The following is a 14,630-nucleotide window of genomic DNA, read 5'->3' as shown; positions in this document are numbered from 1 at the left end:
TTCTGCATACAGGCAGTTTATCTAAATCAGCATATCTGGTGGCCCTCCAAGCTCCAGCAACAACTTCAGAGGTAAAGCAACCGTACCTGCATGCACTCATTTTTGCCCATGACTCCAGCCAGCTGGAGATAGCATTTGACTTGCTGGCGAATCTTCTGAAAGCAGTCCACGATGGGCACAGTTGGAATGGTGTGGATGCGGCTCAGGATATCCAGAGCTACGTTGACCAGCCCTTGCTTTCGAGCAATCTTTCCATACTGGATAATTGCTGATGCAGAAGCATGAACTCCCAACATGGCATTATTGGAGCTAGGATCATGCTGAGAACTATTTTCATACGCAGTGACAATGGCTAGAAGTAGAAGAGGAAATGTTTGTCATTGTCAATGAAATGATACATACAGCACTCTCTTGCACAGCAATATAGACACAATGATGACTCAAGACAGTGAAACACTTCAGTGGAAATCGAAACAAAACAAACACTCGGCCAAAATCAACAACATTCCTGGATGTTTAAACACAAAACCAATAAAATACAAAGAACTTATTTCAAACAATGCATTGTCTGGAAAATTACATGATGAATGCATGCTGGACCAGGCAGTTTTACCCTGGTAATGATGTTGTCTCCACATGAAAATGCTGCTCCAGTGGGATAAATCATCTGACACAATCGGTAACCTGTTCCTCCAAGTCTTTACAACGGTCTTCATATCATGCAAGCTGTTGTTCCTCCCCAGATTAGTTGGTTGCAATCCTGCATTTATTTGGGCTGCTTCTTGAAGTTCAATTATTTGCTGTGCTGCCTAGAAAACATGAAACAGTACAAATGTCATCAACGACTGTACAAGAAGCTAGCCAGTTTGTCAGCAAAAAGGTCTCTATGAATGATGCCATCTTTAAAACAAGACTGTTTCAGGGACCTGACTATTAGTCTCATAAATGACCTTTAACTGATCTAATCGTTAACAAAATAGCAAGAAAAAAAATCTGTGAGATGTGATTCAACACTTTAGTCACTGATTGAAACACTGAATTCATCCACTGAATCACCAGTACAGAATTTATACAAACAGGTTGCTAATCTTAATTAACAAACTATGTTTTAAAAAAATAAAGGTGCCATAAATACTTTCTTACATGCTTGCAATAGGTCCCTGCATATGTCCAGGCTCCCCTCTTCTCCAGGGATGCATTATAAGTATCGAGCACTTCACTCACTGCATACCTCATTCTGACAAAACTTAAATGCTCTAACAGTGTTTGGTAGCAAAAAGATATTTACTGATCCATACTTAATAGGTTCTTCCAGTAATGCATGGCTTTGCTTGCTAGGTTTAACTTTAGGCAGCTATGACAGGTCTCTCCTTGACGGTGTGAAGATAAAAATTCTCTCATCCTTTCTTCTAATTTGAATGACAAATGCTTCCACAAATGATCCCTCAAAATGGTAGAGTCTTGCTTTTAAGAAGCACATTTTTAGTGAAAACAACAACAACAAAAAATGAAACCACAACACCAAAAAAAACCAAAACCAAACATACACAAACAAAACAAAAAGCAACCCACACCAACTGGAATCTACTCTTTATTCTTATCCTTTTCTCACACATATCTAAATAAAACTATAGGCTGGAATTAAATTCTAGCATGCAGGTTTAAAGCTACTATATCAACCCTAATCATAGAAAACCACTAGTAAATATATATACAAGGTTTAAGTAAAAATACTGACCTTAAACACAACTTTTGTCAGAACTTTTAAGAATTAAACCCCAAAACTTTTAACAGGCCTTACTAATATAAATTCCCTGGTCATGACCTAACTTCTCGACAGAAGCCTGATCATAGAGAAATACTATCTACATACCCCTGAAGGTGTTACTTAGAGATACTACAAAGACCTTAGCTTTATGAAGCTAAGTTTAGAATGTTTTTTCTCTGACATCTGCTATCCTCAAATTAATGAGATGAACAAACAACAGCCTTTAGTATCAAGCCTACTAAAGGCAGCGGACACCTTCTTAAAACTCCAACAATCTGAAGAGATGATGCACAAACTTTAATGGAATTTAATTACCTGTACTACAATAAAACCAGTGTAGTGTTCTCTAAGCTACCACTTGGCAGATAACAGTTGCATCCATTGTTAAATCAACCAAATAAGATAACTTAAAAAGAAAAAAGGGGAATTTGCAGAGAGAAATCTCTTGAAACAAAATGAATTAAACAGAGTAATATTTTCTACAATCATCTCAGTATCAGCTCTCACAATAGCTTAACCTTCATCCTACACCCATTCATCATGTAAATTTAATTTTCTCACAGGTATTTAATCACATACTATCTGATACTAAGAAAAAAAAATAATTACTGCAGTGCAAATTCATGGCTGCATTTGTACCCCTGTCAGTCACTGACTAATTTATCATTTCTTCATGAGGGACATATACATATTGGATTATTTTTAAAGCTTGTTTTAATTGATATCTGAAAGCATTTAAATACTTTATTTTGCAATACTAATCCTTTCATGCTGTAGATATTGACATTCTTAGGGGAGGAAAAAGTTGAAGTATCAGTGAACACTGAGAAGGAAGGAATTAATCTAAGGCCTTCTACTGGTATTGTATGAGCTCAGGAAAATGAAACATTGCACCCATCTACTCAACAACTTCATCTCAATATGAAGAGAACTTCCATATTCATTCACTTGATCTGATGCATCAATTTATAATATAAAAATCTGAAGGTATGGACTGCTGTGTAAGCTCCATCCACAAGTGCAGTCATTTTAGCAGACCTAAGGGTCCTCTTAATTTCTACAAGTAAGGTTCGTTTATAGATCTCTGAGTAATGTTCCATCAAGAAATGCATCCCTGTTACATAAGTCCAGATTGTGTTGCACTGAGATGTTCCAGAATTTCACCCCTGGAGATGAAAAGTTCCCTTGCAGCAGAATTTCTTTCAGTAGAAATGACAAAGGAAAGGTAAGGCTCACACTGGCCAGAAGCTACAGCATTTTTCCTAAAGGTACTACAGCTCACCTGAAAAGTTCTTCATTAATAACAGACTATTACAGTTTTTGGTTCTTTGACCTTAATGCTTCAGCCACAGGGATTTTCAGAACTTGCTCAGGCCTGTTGAGATTGTCACTCCTCGAAGAAACATCAGTATTTCTAAATACTGAGCTTACTAAGCTAACTGTTACCTCTATGATTTAAAAAATAAATCAGAAGCAAGATCAAAAACATACAGGCATAGAGCCAACAAAATTCCATACCGCATTTAACACGTTTAACTGAAAAGAACACTTTGGAAGTTATTTCAACACTTCTGCAAATAATATAATGTAACAATAAACCCACCCAAAATAGACCCCACTTCAAAACCCACTCAGTGTTCAAGATCTCCAGGTACTGCAGTGCACTATGCATTAGCTCAGAAAGAAAACAGAGCCACATGATAAATTTTTAAATAGCTATCTCTCCATGCCACAAACAGAAAAGAAGAGATTCAGGTAAACTACAAAAACTCTAAAAGGAATCCAAATCAAAACGCACATTCTGCAGCTTTTAACAAAAAAACACCGTTCTGAAAAACCCATCAGTACTAGAGTTTACACTCACAGATACTAGAAGTTCTGAAACCTGCACCTGGAAAACGAGTGGCAATAAAAAACTTCTCATTCTTACCTGGAGAAGTGGGGTATGAACATGGGAGACCACGTGAGGAAGCCTTCGCCACTCCCGGATAGCCAAGCTACTTGCCATCTCCACCAGGCGCTCAATGAAGTTCAGCTGCTGCTCCTCTGGATGGCAGATTGCTAAGTACCCTCTGTACATATTCACTTTCCATGCCATCTCTTTTGGACAACTCAACTCCACCTGCAAGCCAAATGGAAAAAAAAAAATCTAGTAAAGAGCATTCATACTCAGATGTAGGCTTTCAGTTACTTTTTTTTAAGCCTTCTTAAACACCTGGGGTTTTTTTCCGTAAAAATTAGCTGATTTTCTAAAAATATCAGAATAAAATACCAACAATTTTACCATTAGAAGAGTTCCAGCTCTCTTGAGGTTACTCAAGGGCAGGCTAGCAAATAAATTGCAAATTCAGTACAAGAGTAGAAGCACCTCCATATAACCTGCTGCTGGGGTATTTATACACCGACAACTGTGGTGTAGCTCAGTGACAGCTGAGCAAGCTGAAAGCAGCCCTGCAACAGGAGCATGAAGCTCACTGCAAACCACTTCACCCTGTGTAAAAAGATGTTTCTCAGCAGATAACATAAACCACCTCTGAAATGCTTCAGGGACTCCAGAACAAGTAATGTCAACTTCTCACATTAAAGGATCCTGTCCCTATGTCAGCACATTACGCCAGCATTATGCTTCCTAACTTCCTGCTCCAGGACATGACTAAGTTTATGTGAGTAAACAGTTAATATATTGTTTAAAGCAATCTACAACTAACCTTCCTATTTATGTCAAAGTACAGGTGCAAATCAGGTCATTTTTTGAAAAATCATTTTAAGCCTTTTTTCTTAATATCCTGAAACACCAGAAATACAGCAACCAAATTCTGGCAATTAAATTCGGTATTTTACAGTGAACCTGCACTTAACCAATGCTCACTAGCTGACTCTGCAGGCCTTAAATCTTCTTCCCCTTTACATCAAACCCTTTATGGTTTGATATGCAGCACAGAAATCCTTCTGCATTATCCTCTTGTTGATATACTGTATCTTAACCATTGCAATTGTTATTTCTGTTATCCTCAACTGACTTTTATGCCTGAGCCAGCAAAGAGAAACTGCCAGGTAGAAACCTTACACTTAGTGAAAATAATCTCTTTCTTTATTACATTATCTACTGGATCATTAAGCACAATGGCAATGTGAGCAAATGGAAATGAGTCTTGGGTCCTATCAAAGGCCACTCACTGTTTTAATAGCTCAACTTTAATAGGTAGATTATTAAAAATGTTTCACAAAGATTTACAAAAACTGATACACGGTTTGCCATCCTTTCTGACCTCTCTTGTGTACCAAACGTGGAACTTGATAAATCCCATCCATATTAAAGAATATCAATAAAACTGAAGTTGTGAGTATAGCAGCATAGAATCAATTATTCATCCACATTCTAGTATTTATGCAAACGTGTCCTGACACTTTTATAAGAAATCTGAGTAGAGCCACAAAAGCTCCATTTATGGCTTCAGCAGCATCTTCTCTTCAGATGTTTAGTAAATGTCTCATTACTGAAAATATCTCATTTAATGTAGCTGTAGCTACAGCATATCAGCAGTTACTCGTGGCTGTCACTTCTGCTCAACTTGCAAATCTCCAAAACTAGGATCTGTCATACATGATCTATTTCATTCTGTTCAAACTCAAGGTCTGTAATATACTGTACAACACAGTTCTTATTTTTGGTTTTATAAGTTACCCTGATAATACCATTTCTCTCATTAGCCCCTGAAGTTGCACACTTAAATAGGACACAAAATAACAATTGTTGTAAGAACCAAAGTAGTTAATTAAAACATAAATATAACCTGTAAGGTAATTTATTTTTGTAGCATATGAAGCTTGCTACTTACAGATTTGGCTTTGCATGGGCTGATAAACAATAAAATCCAGTTTTAGAGACATCTACTTATTTTGAACCATCAGTACTACAAGAATGGAAAACTCCATTTCAGATGTTGCAATGGCTGGACACCTTAAATTTAGGTTCCACCAAAAGACAACATTGACTTTAAACGACTTTTACTTTTCTCATAACTTAGCCTTTAAAAAGCATACTAATTGCATCCAGATATTTTCCCTTCTGACAAAACAAAGTGTTACAGAAGAATAAACATTGTACATTGTTTTAAATGTAATATTCAGTTTGATATTGAAGCAAGTAAGAGAGAAGCACAGCTCAGTGTATTTATCATGCAAGACTAAGTTGTCACAAGAAGGCATGCTCTTAGGATGTTTTCTGTACTTAATCCTGCAAGATCTTGGAATTAAAGGATGCTCAGCATTTTTCATAATCATGTTTTATCTTTAGCAAATATGGAAGTAAGACAGTCAACTCTCAATTTGACATGTAATATTAACTGCTAGGTATTGGTTCAAAACTGAAACGCTGCTGATGAAACAATATACCCCCCATTAAGCAAGGGACTAATTCTTCTCCCCCCCTCTCTGCAATATGAAAAATCACTGCCTGAGGCTCTCCTCAAAGCTTTGTCAGTAAAATTATATTTTAAATATGCAGTTCACCCCCTTATTCCAAACTCTAGCATCTTTAGCTGAGTAATTCCAGTAATGCCACAGTACACAGCAATGACAATCAGCAAGCTCCTTTCCGCTGTGGTTTAAGGCAGCAGTCTCACCTTTCAGATTTCAGTTCTGCAGCTGGTTTATGTTTTTACATTAACAGCTGAACAACTCTATTTACCATGGAAAGAGGGTGTATTTTCTTAAAATTAAAAAAAAAAATAAAATCACATAAGTTTTCAATTTTCACTGCATACAAAGTTAAAAAAAAAAAAATCCCAGAAAAATCTCCTGGTGATTCCAGCAGAGAAGTCTGTCATTTGCCTGGGAAGAAGATGCTTAAGAAAAGGTAAGGAAGAAGTTACCTTAAATATGGCCAGATTTTTGCATGTGGAAGAACTCATTAAAATATTCTTTCAAGTACCTACAGACTTCCTGCTGCACCTTTTCAGAAAATGAAGTGGGAGAAGGGCTGTGTCTGTCTGTGTACAGCATGTTTCCAAAGCCATTTAAGCTTCATTCACAAAAATATGTTTATATAAATTCTTGGAAAGAAAAAAGATCTTCCAGATTTAAATCTTTCAAAGTGTTATTTTTGGGATGTAGTATGCCCCCCACCTTCAAACTCTTTTCTAACAGCCAAAACTTTACTGAGCATTCATTCATCAAGCACATGGATAGCACCGAATACAGTCTCATCAGTGAAACCCAGGAAAGGACAAAAGGAAGGTTAAATGTTTTACAAGTGCATGCTGCTCAGCAAAATGAATTACAAGCAGAACACAATAATGAACTCCATAATGAATCAGGAAGGTCAATAGCAGGGAAGTACAAACAATACATATTGCCTGTTACCAAATGAAGATGACAACTGACTCCCTTGACACACACAAGCAACAGAAGCCAAGTACTATGCTGGGTTTCTAAAACAACATACATGTCAGGCACACCTATGCTACTTCAGATGAAGAGTATGTCCAGAACGACTGTGGCATCTCAATTCTCCCTGAACTCTACTACAAAAGGCAATCTGATCGGCACAGATGACCTCCAGAAGTTCCTTCCAATTCAAACTATTTCATGGTTCTGTAAACTTTAAACTATAAAAGTGTAATTATCAATGGATTAAACTTCCCAGGGAACCTTGAAACATCAGAGAACTTCAAAACATCAGAGAACTTCATACTCAAGTCTTCTTATTCCACAGAACATCAAATATACAACTCCACTAGCAGTGCAATCTAGGAGCCTCAGCACTCTCCATCATAAACATGCATCTAGAATTCTGATACCAACTTCTGCCACAAAACTTACCACAAATTGTCACAATTCGAGAGGAGATAAAAGTACTTTTTAGCAAATTTTCAGTAAAGACTGTAGATTTAAACAGTGCCATTTCACAAAAGCCCACTCATACGTGGTCTCACCATTTTTACTTGCATGCATTCTAGTAAAAACATTACATACATAAAAACTGTTTGGGAAAAATATTTGAAAGTAAATAATCTGAAAGTTCAGCATGCCCTTATGATGCCTGTGCATTATGATTCTATTTACTTTATAAACCTACTTTTGCAGAATCAAACTATTCTTTCCCCAGAAGTAACCTATCCCCTTCTGTAATCCTTATTCAAGTCTAATCCCCATCTCTCTCTCTCTGCCAATCACCCCAAATCCTGTCTCCTGCACAGCCAGTCTCATTGACACACCCTGAAACATTTAATTCAATGCATCTCTCCTTTCTGCTTTATCTGTAAAGGATAAAGTCCTTTACACTTTATCAAAGGAAATCACTTCAACTTCTTGCTTCAGTCTATTTACCCAGTTATCCCTGCCACTTCCAGTCAAATTTCAACTCCTCCAACCTCCTCATCTTCACCTTATATTCTTCTCATTGCTTCCCAAGCTTATTGTTCCTCTCCAAAACTGTGTTATTTTAAGTTATGATATATAGTTGCAAGGGTCCCATTTTAAGTTTCTCCACATATCCCTGCTAGCACATGCTTCTGTAGCAAGCACTTGTTGCTTTTTAATGACTGGCTGGTTGCTTTTTACCTGCCTTGGCTAAATTTCTTACATAGCACAGCTTTATAAGAGATGGAAAAGAGAACCAAGTGAGTCTGTTGAAGTGAGAAGCTTCAATTGCCAAAATACCCAGCTGTGTGCTTCCAAAGAGCATTTCCCTGTGTCTGAAATGACCTGTAATGCTGACTTGTCAAAAATGTTACTTACCTGAACCAGAGCTTCCTTCATAGCAGTCCAATTTGAGACCCTCCATGCACATTCCAGCACTAGGTAAGGATTTATATGACCTTTTGACTGGCCATATTCTGTCAAAGGTTCCCACTGGTTCAATTCCTTTGAGCAGCTAAGAAAATCAAAGGCAGTGTTAATAAAAGTGATTATAACTGTTGTGTATCAAAACATTTTCTCCATATTTGTTTGTCTATGAACAGCTTTGCAAGCACAGCAAAAGTTTTATCCAGATGGGGAGACTATTTATTTATTTATTTATTACCAATTATAATATGGAAGTGAATGAACAGGGAAGAGCTGCATTTTGTGTCTCCCAGAGCAACCATTTTAAACAGGAAAAACAAATTTTAGCTCTATTCTGTTTCCACCAATAGCAAATTACATTTTTACAACCCTTCAGGCATATCGCATCTGAAAGTCTGTTAAGGGAGTAAAAAAAATGAATTTTTTTAATTCCCTTTAAAGTTTCCCCTGTGCCTGAGCTACATCCTCAGATAAGTTTATTATTTTAACTAATGCTTTAAACCAGCAGGGTATTTTTACCTCTATTGCAGGGGGGAAATACTTGTTCTACAGCTGCTTTAAGGTCTTACCGAATCCAATGATCTTCCCAGAGCTGATACTCAGGAAATATTGAAGGGGAAGCATTGCTCCGTTCATGCTCTTTTTTAGCCTTTTCCATTGCTTTTTCATAAGTTTCTTGTGCCTAAATAAAATTCAAACCATTTTATTTTGCCATCTGCTATATACACATTAACTCAACATTCTTTTCTTTTAAAAAAAGAAGTCATAAAACTGTTATAAGTTTTAAGAAAAAAAAAATTGGTGCGTTAACTCATTCCTGAATATTGTCATCCTTTGGCAGCTTTACAAGTGCCATAAATGAGAGATGTGCTCAAAAATCTCACTGTGTTTAGGTATTACATGGCCTTAAACTAATACTTCAGCCAGCAGAGGATCTGTGGCTCTTCCTTTTCCAGAAGACTGAAGTTTATTAATATTCAGAAGATGACAAGAATATTTATCCTGACAGTAAAACTACCCAAATAATTTCTAAAATCAAGAATGTACCTGTTCAAAAAAGCCATGCTGTTCATAGGCAATAGCTGTTGCTGTCTCTGGGAATTTGCAGCGTTTCTGCCACAGCCCAGCCCACATATCCTCCTCTTGTAGCAGGGAGTACAGCTCAGCAAGGGAATCCAGTATTTCCTACAATGGTAAGCACACATTTCTTCACAGTCAAGCTGGTACTCACATAACATAGTACATAGTGAAAAGATGTTCTACACTGAGGCAAATAGCACAGTGCTTATAGAAACTCTTCTAAAAGCTCTAGAAGGCAAGCAATAGTTACAACCAAGTATTGAGAACAAAAACACTGACATGACAGAAGAAACCCTCATGGTTTGCACATTGATTCTTGTCTTCCCTAATAGATCAAATCACAGAAAACGGAATTTCATAAGGTATTTCATTTAACATAACACTACCTGCTGAGGAGGAGTTATGCTTTCCTGCTCATAGAACTCTGTTGTCTGTTTAGGCTTAATCTGTAGACTCAGTCCTTTTTCAAAGGCTTGATGTTCCAGCATGAGGGTAGAACGAAACCAGAGATTGTGAGTTTTCCCCAAGTATTTCAGGACACAAGGTCTGATGGGAATGGGAGGAACACACTGTGACATTGCTTCCACGAAGCAATTCAGGGCACTCGGCTGGCAATCTCGCTGGACTTGATGGCTACCACTGCACAAGAAAGGGCTTATTTCACCTGCTAGAGCCTAGAAGAAAATAACAGAAGAAGAGTTATCTGTTCATTTGGATTCTTCAGTTAGACAACTTAGATAAAACATCTTGCTAATACAGAGAATAATGACTTCTTAAGCATATTTCTCCTTGCAAACTGAAGGGCCTTACTTCTTTCAAAAGATGTAATGCTAGAAACCCACAGCATTCACTAGCCACAAAGAATGGCAACTTTCTCAAAGGAACTGAGCAAGTCACTTATCACCCAAACACAATCAGTCATTTACAAAGAGGAACTTGTAAGCGAGGAGAAATTCTCACATGTTGTTGTCGGTCAGACAAGATCTTCCAAAGTCGTGAAAAAAGCTGTATCCAAGTCTTCTCTGCTAAAGGTGTAGAAATATGGCATAACTGGACAAAGGCACTCAGTAATGCTCCAGTCTAGAAACAAAGAGATGTATATAAATGGGAGAAATACCATTTGTACTATGAGAAAACAGTTCACAGTTATGCAGTTGTTTAAGCAGTAATGCAAATGACTTTGACAATCAACACAAGAATGTTCCCTTTAACAATGCTGACTACTGTGACAAGAATGTAATCCTATTTCATTTTACTGTAACCTTTAAAAATTAAAAAAAAAAAAGAAAAAGTTGATGATTGATAATAGAAACGATCAAGGAGATTGCACAGAGATGGTACTACTGTGAAAACCACTTCAACATAGCTTTCAGTTAAAATTCTTTTCTTAACAATTATTTAAACATAAGATGTTGATGTGCTTCTTTTGATTCTCTAGACTTTGTCATCACTATTTTCTTATCTGAAGAGTTAAAATACACTTACAGATGGAGAAGGATGAAATTTAGCTTTGTAGGAAAGGGACACAGTAACAACTAGTGATTAAGCGAAGGCTTGATAATTTTTTACCCTATGCAAGTAAGAAATTACATCAGATCATAAGAGACAGCTACATAAAAAAGAAAAATCAAACAAAAAATCAGAAGTGTGAGTGGAAAAAAAGGAGAAGAGGAAAGGCAAAAAAAAAGAAAGAAAGAAAATAAGGTGGGCCAGGTCAGTTTGAAGATTTCAGTGATTTCATTAAAATGATTTGCCAGGAAACCAATGACCTGTACCAACCTTCACTTCTCGAAGAGAGTCAAGAAATTTGTCATGCCGGTTGGTCAACATGTGCAGCTGATTGCCAATGTCCTTCTCAGAAAGTTCCTTAGTTTTAGGTGTACTGGTCTGATCTCCAGGAGCCAATTCAATGTCTATTTCAACATCCTACACAGAAGTAAACAACTCAAAGCATGCAGATAGTTGCTAATACTTTTGCTTTTTTTTGTTTTGTTTTGTTTTACCATAAAACCACAAAATACCCTTCTGATCAACTTATTGCAGGTCTCACTAATTCTGCAAGACATATTCTCTAAATTTTCTTGATGAAGAGCTATACACCATCACAAGGATTTCTTTCAACAGTATCTTCTGTAAGTTACCTCTTCTTTGGATTCGCTGTTTTCCCTTTCACGAGGCTCCTGTTTGACGTGGGTTACCATAGCGAATGCTGCTCTGTCGTGGCTGTCAGCAAGGTTGATAACGTTGGTGATGGAGGGCAGCATAGCACCCTGACAGCTTGTCCCAATGGTAGTATTTCTCTCACACACTGCCAGCAGGAGCTAAGACATTAAAAAAGGAAGGAGAGTTTTTAAACAGACATTTCAGGGTAATATTTCAAGCAAAATTCCACTATGGCTTAATAGTTATCAAGAAGCTAAAAGCTGCAGTAACATGTTTCAGGTCCACTTATCTCCTTTCTTCAATAAATACATTAACACATCTTCATCTTAATCTGATCACATCTTGTCACCATTTTGAAGTTCATAACTATAACGTTTTTCATGCTTCTCCTGAAAATGCTGAAGAAATAGGAAGTTTCTATGCCTAAGTTCTGTATTTTGTACTTATCAACATGTGTATTTAGGGCTCTCAATGTATACAGACTCTCAATTACAATGAAAGTCCTCCCAAAAAGGGAAAAAAAAAAAAAACAACAAACCAGTGGGTTTTTTTATCTCTCTGGAAAGAGATTTAATACTTTAAAGAGTATAAAATTATTCTCACAGTATGCTTTAAACTCATGTGGGAAAAAAAGGGAAAAAAAAAAGGGGAAAAAGGGAAAAAAAGGGAAAAAAGGAAAAAAAGGAAAAAAAGGGGAAAAAGGGGAAAAAAGGGGAAAAAAGGGGAAAAAGGGAAAAGAAAGGGAAAAGAAAGGGAAAAGAAAGGGAAAAGAAAGGGAAAAGAAAGGGAAAAGAAAGGAAAAAGAAAGGAAAAAGAAAGGAAAAAGAAAGGGAAAAGAAAGGGAAAAGAAAGGGAAAAGAAAGGGAAAAGAAAGGGAAAAGAAAGGGAAAAGAAAGGGAAAAGAAAGGGAAAAGAAAGGGAAAAGAAAGGGAAAAGAAAGGGAAAAGAAAGGGAAAAGAAAGGGAAAAGAAAGGGAAAAGAAAGGGAAAAGAAAGGGAAAAGAAAGGGAAAAGAAAGGGAAAAGAAAGGGAAAAGAAAGGGAAAAGAAAGGGAAAAGAAAGGGAAAAGAAAGGGAAAAGAAAGGGAAAGAAAGGGAAAAGAAAGGGAAAAGAAAGGGAAAAGAAAGGGAAAAGAAAGGGAAAAGAAAGGGAAAAGAAAGGGAAAAGAAAGGGAAAAGAAAGGGAAAAGAAAGGGAAAAGAAAGGGAAAAGAAAGGGAAAAGAAAGGGAAAAGAAAGGGAAAAGAAAGGGAAAAGAAAGGGAAAAGAAAGGGAAAAGAAAGGGAAAAGAAAGGGAAAAGAAAGGGAAAAGAAAGGGAAAAGAAAGGGAAAAGAAAGGGAAAAGAAAGGGAAAAGAAAGGGAAAAGAAAGGGAAAAGAAAGGGAAAAGAAAGGGAAAAGAAAGGGAAAAGAAAGGGAAAAGAAAGGGAAAAGAAAGGGAAAAGAAAGGGAAAAGAAAGGGAAAAGAAAGGGAAAAGAAAGGGAAAAGAAAGGGAAAAGAAAGGGAAAAGAAAGGGAAAAGAAAGGGAAAAGAAAGGGAAAAGAAAGGGAAAAGAAAGGGAAAAGAAAGGGAAAAGAAAGGGAAAAGAAAGGGAAAAGAAAGGGAAAAGAAAGGGAAAAGAAAGGGAAAAGAAAGGGAAAAGAAAGGGAAAAGAAAGGGAAAAGAAAGGGAAAAGAAAGGGAAAAGAAAGGGAAAAGAAAGGGAAAAGAAAGGGAAAAGAAAGGGAAAAGAAAGGGAAAAAAGTTCAGTCTCATCTTGGTTTAAATAAACCAAAAATGCAATTTCTTTCCCATGTAATCCCACTTAACAATTGTCCTATCACCAGAGCACTTGCTCTAGCCTTAACAGTTTTCTTCTGCAACAATTCTTGTACTTTTTATAATCACCATCTTTTTTTAAGAAATGGGTTTTCCTAAGAAGCATTAACCTGGTCATTAAGCTTTCCACAGAGAAAATAGATTTTAGAGGTTGATAATTAAAGCCACTTACCAAGCACCACCATTTCATGGGTTTAGACACTGTATTTATTTTTAAGCACCACAGGAAGTATCTGAGGCTTAGTATTTTTACCTTTAATACAGACTGCACAGTGCATAATGCTTTTACACCCAATCAAAAAAAAAAATAAATGAGGACTAAAATGTCTTTTTTTTTTTTAATTGTAATTGTATTTCAGAGTGACTGAAGGAGCTCAGGCTGTTTAGTCTGGAAAAGAGAAGGCTGAGGGGAGACCTCATTGCTCTCTACAGCTACCTGAAAGGACATTGTGGAGAGGTTGGTCCTGGTCTCTTCTCACAAGTAATTAGTGATAGAGCAAGAGGGAATGGCCTCAAGCTGCGACTGGGTAGGTTTAGATTGGACATGAGGAAAAACATTTTCACAGAAAGAGTGGTCAGGCATTGGAACGGGCTGCCCAGGGAGGTGGGTGAGTCACCAACCCTGGATGTGTTTTAAAGGTCGTTTGGATGTGCTGCTTGGGGATATGGTTTAGGGGTGAACCTTGTAAAGCAGGGTTATCGGTTGAACTTGGCGATCCCGAGGGTCTTTTCCAATCTGACTGTTTCTGTGATTCTGATACCAATGATTTCCCTACCTCAATGCACTGCTTTATCCAGAAGTGATTCCCCATTGCTTCCCAGTTTTGAGAGCAGGTCACATAAAGCAGGCGTTCATAAACACGACGTTTCATTGAATTGTCAAAGACCTCAAAAAATTTGGCTCGGATGAGTGGCTGGGCACAACGCAAACCCGATAGGAATGCTGGCTCAAGCTTAGCAGTGAGTTCACTACCAGAGAGATTCTCATCCCTAAAATGAATAAAAAGTTAAAAACA

General features: G+C 37.1%; 1 protein-coding gene across 3 annotated transcripts in view; it reads right to left on the bottom strand.

Annotated features, from left to right (window-relative positions):
• The window catches only part of TRRAP (transformation/transcription domain associated protein), an 87,929-nt gene that overhangs the window by 24,805 nt on the left and 48,494 nt on the right, over positions 1-14,630 (bottom strand). For 2 of the 3 annotated variants that reach the window (XM_054391219.1, XM_054391221.1), the window contains 11 exons: positions 14,391-14,604; positions 11,779-11,958; positions 11,417-11,563; positions 10,598-10,717; positions 10,024-10,311; positions 9,605-9,742; positions 9,127-9,239; positions 8,510-8,645; positions 3,699-3,890; positions 614-809; positions 87-352 (listed from right to left, as the gene is read on the bottom strand). In XM_054391219.1, the coding sequence (XP_054247194.1) occupies positions 87-352; positions 614-809; positions 3,699-3,890; positions 8,510-8,645; positions 9,127-9,239; positions 9,605-9,742; positions 10,024-10,311; positions 10,598-10,717; positions 11,417-11,563; positions 11,779-11,958; positions 14,391-14,604 (1,990 nt within the window). Of the gene's footprint in view, positions 1-86; positions 353-580; positions 810-3,698; positions 3,891-8,509; positions 8,646-9,126; positions 9,240-9,604; positions 9,743-10,023; positions 10,312-10,597; positions 10,718-11,416; positions 11,564-11,778; positions 11,959-14,390; positions 14,605-14,630 lie in introns of all 3 variants that reach the window. The other variant, XM_054391220.1, reaches the window with a different exon arrangement.

Source organism: Indicator indicator, chromosome 22 (assembly GCF_027791375.1).
Source record: "Indicator indicator isolate 239-I01 chromosome 22, UM_Iind_1.1, whole genome shotgun sequence".
Taxonomy (NCBI): domain Eukaryota; kingdom Metazoa; phylum Chordata; class Aves; order Piciformes; family Indicatoridae; genus Indicator; species Indicator indicator.
This window is presented reverse-complemented; position numbering and strand designations above follow the sequence as displayed.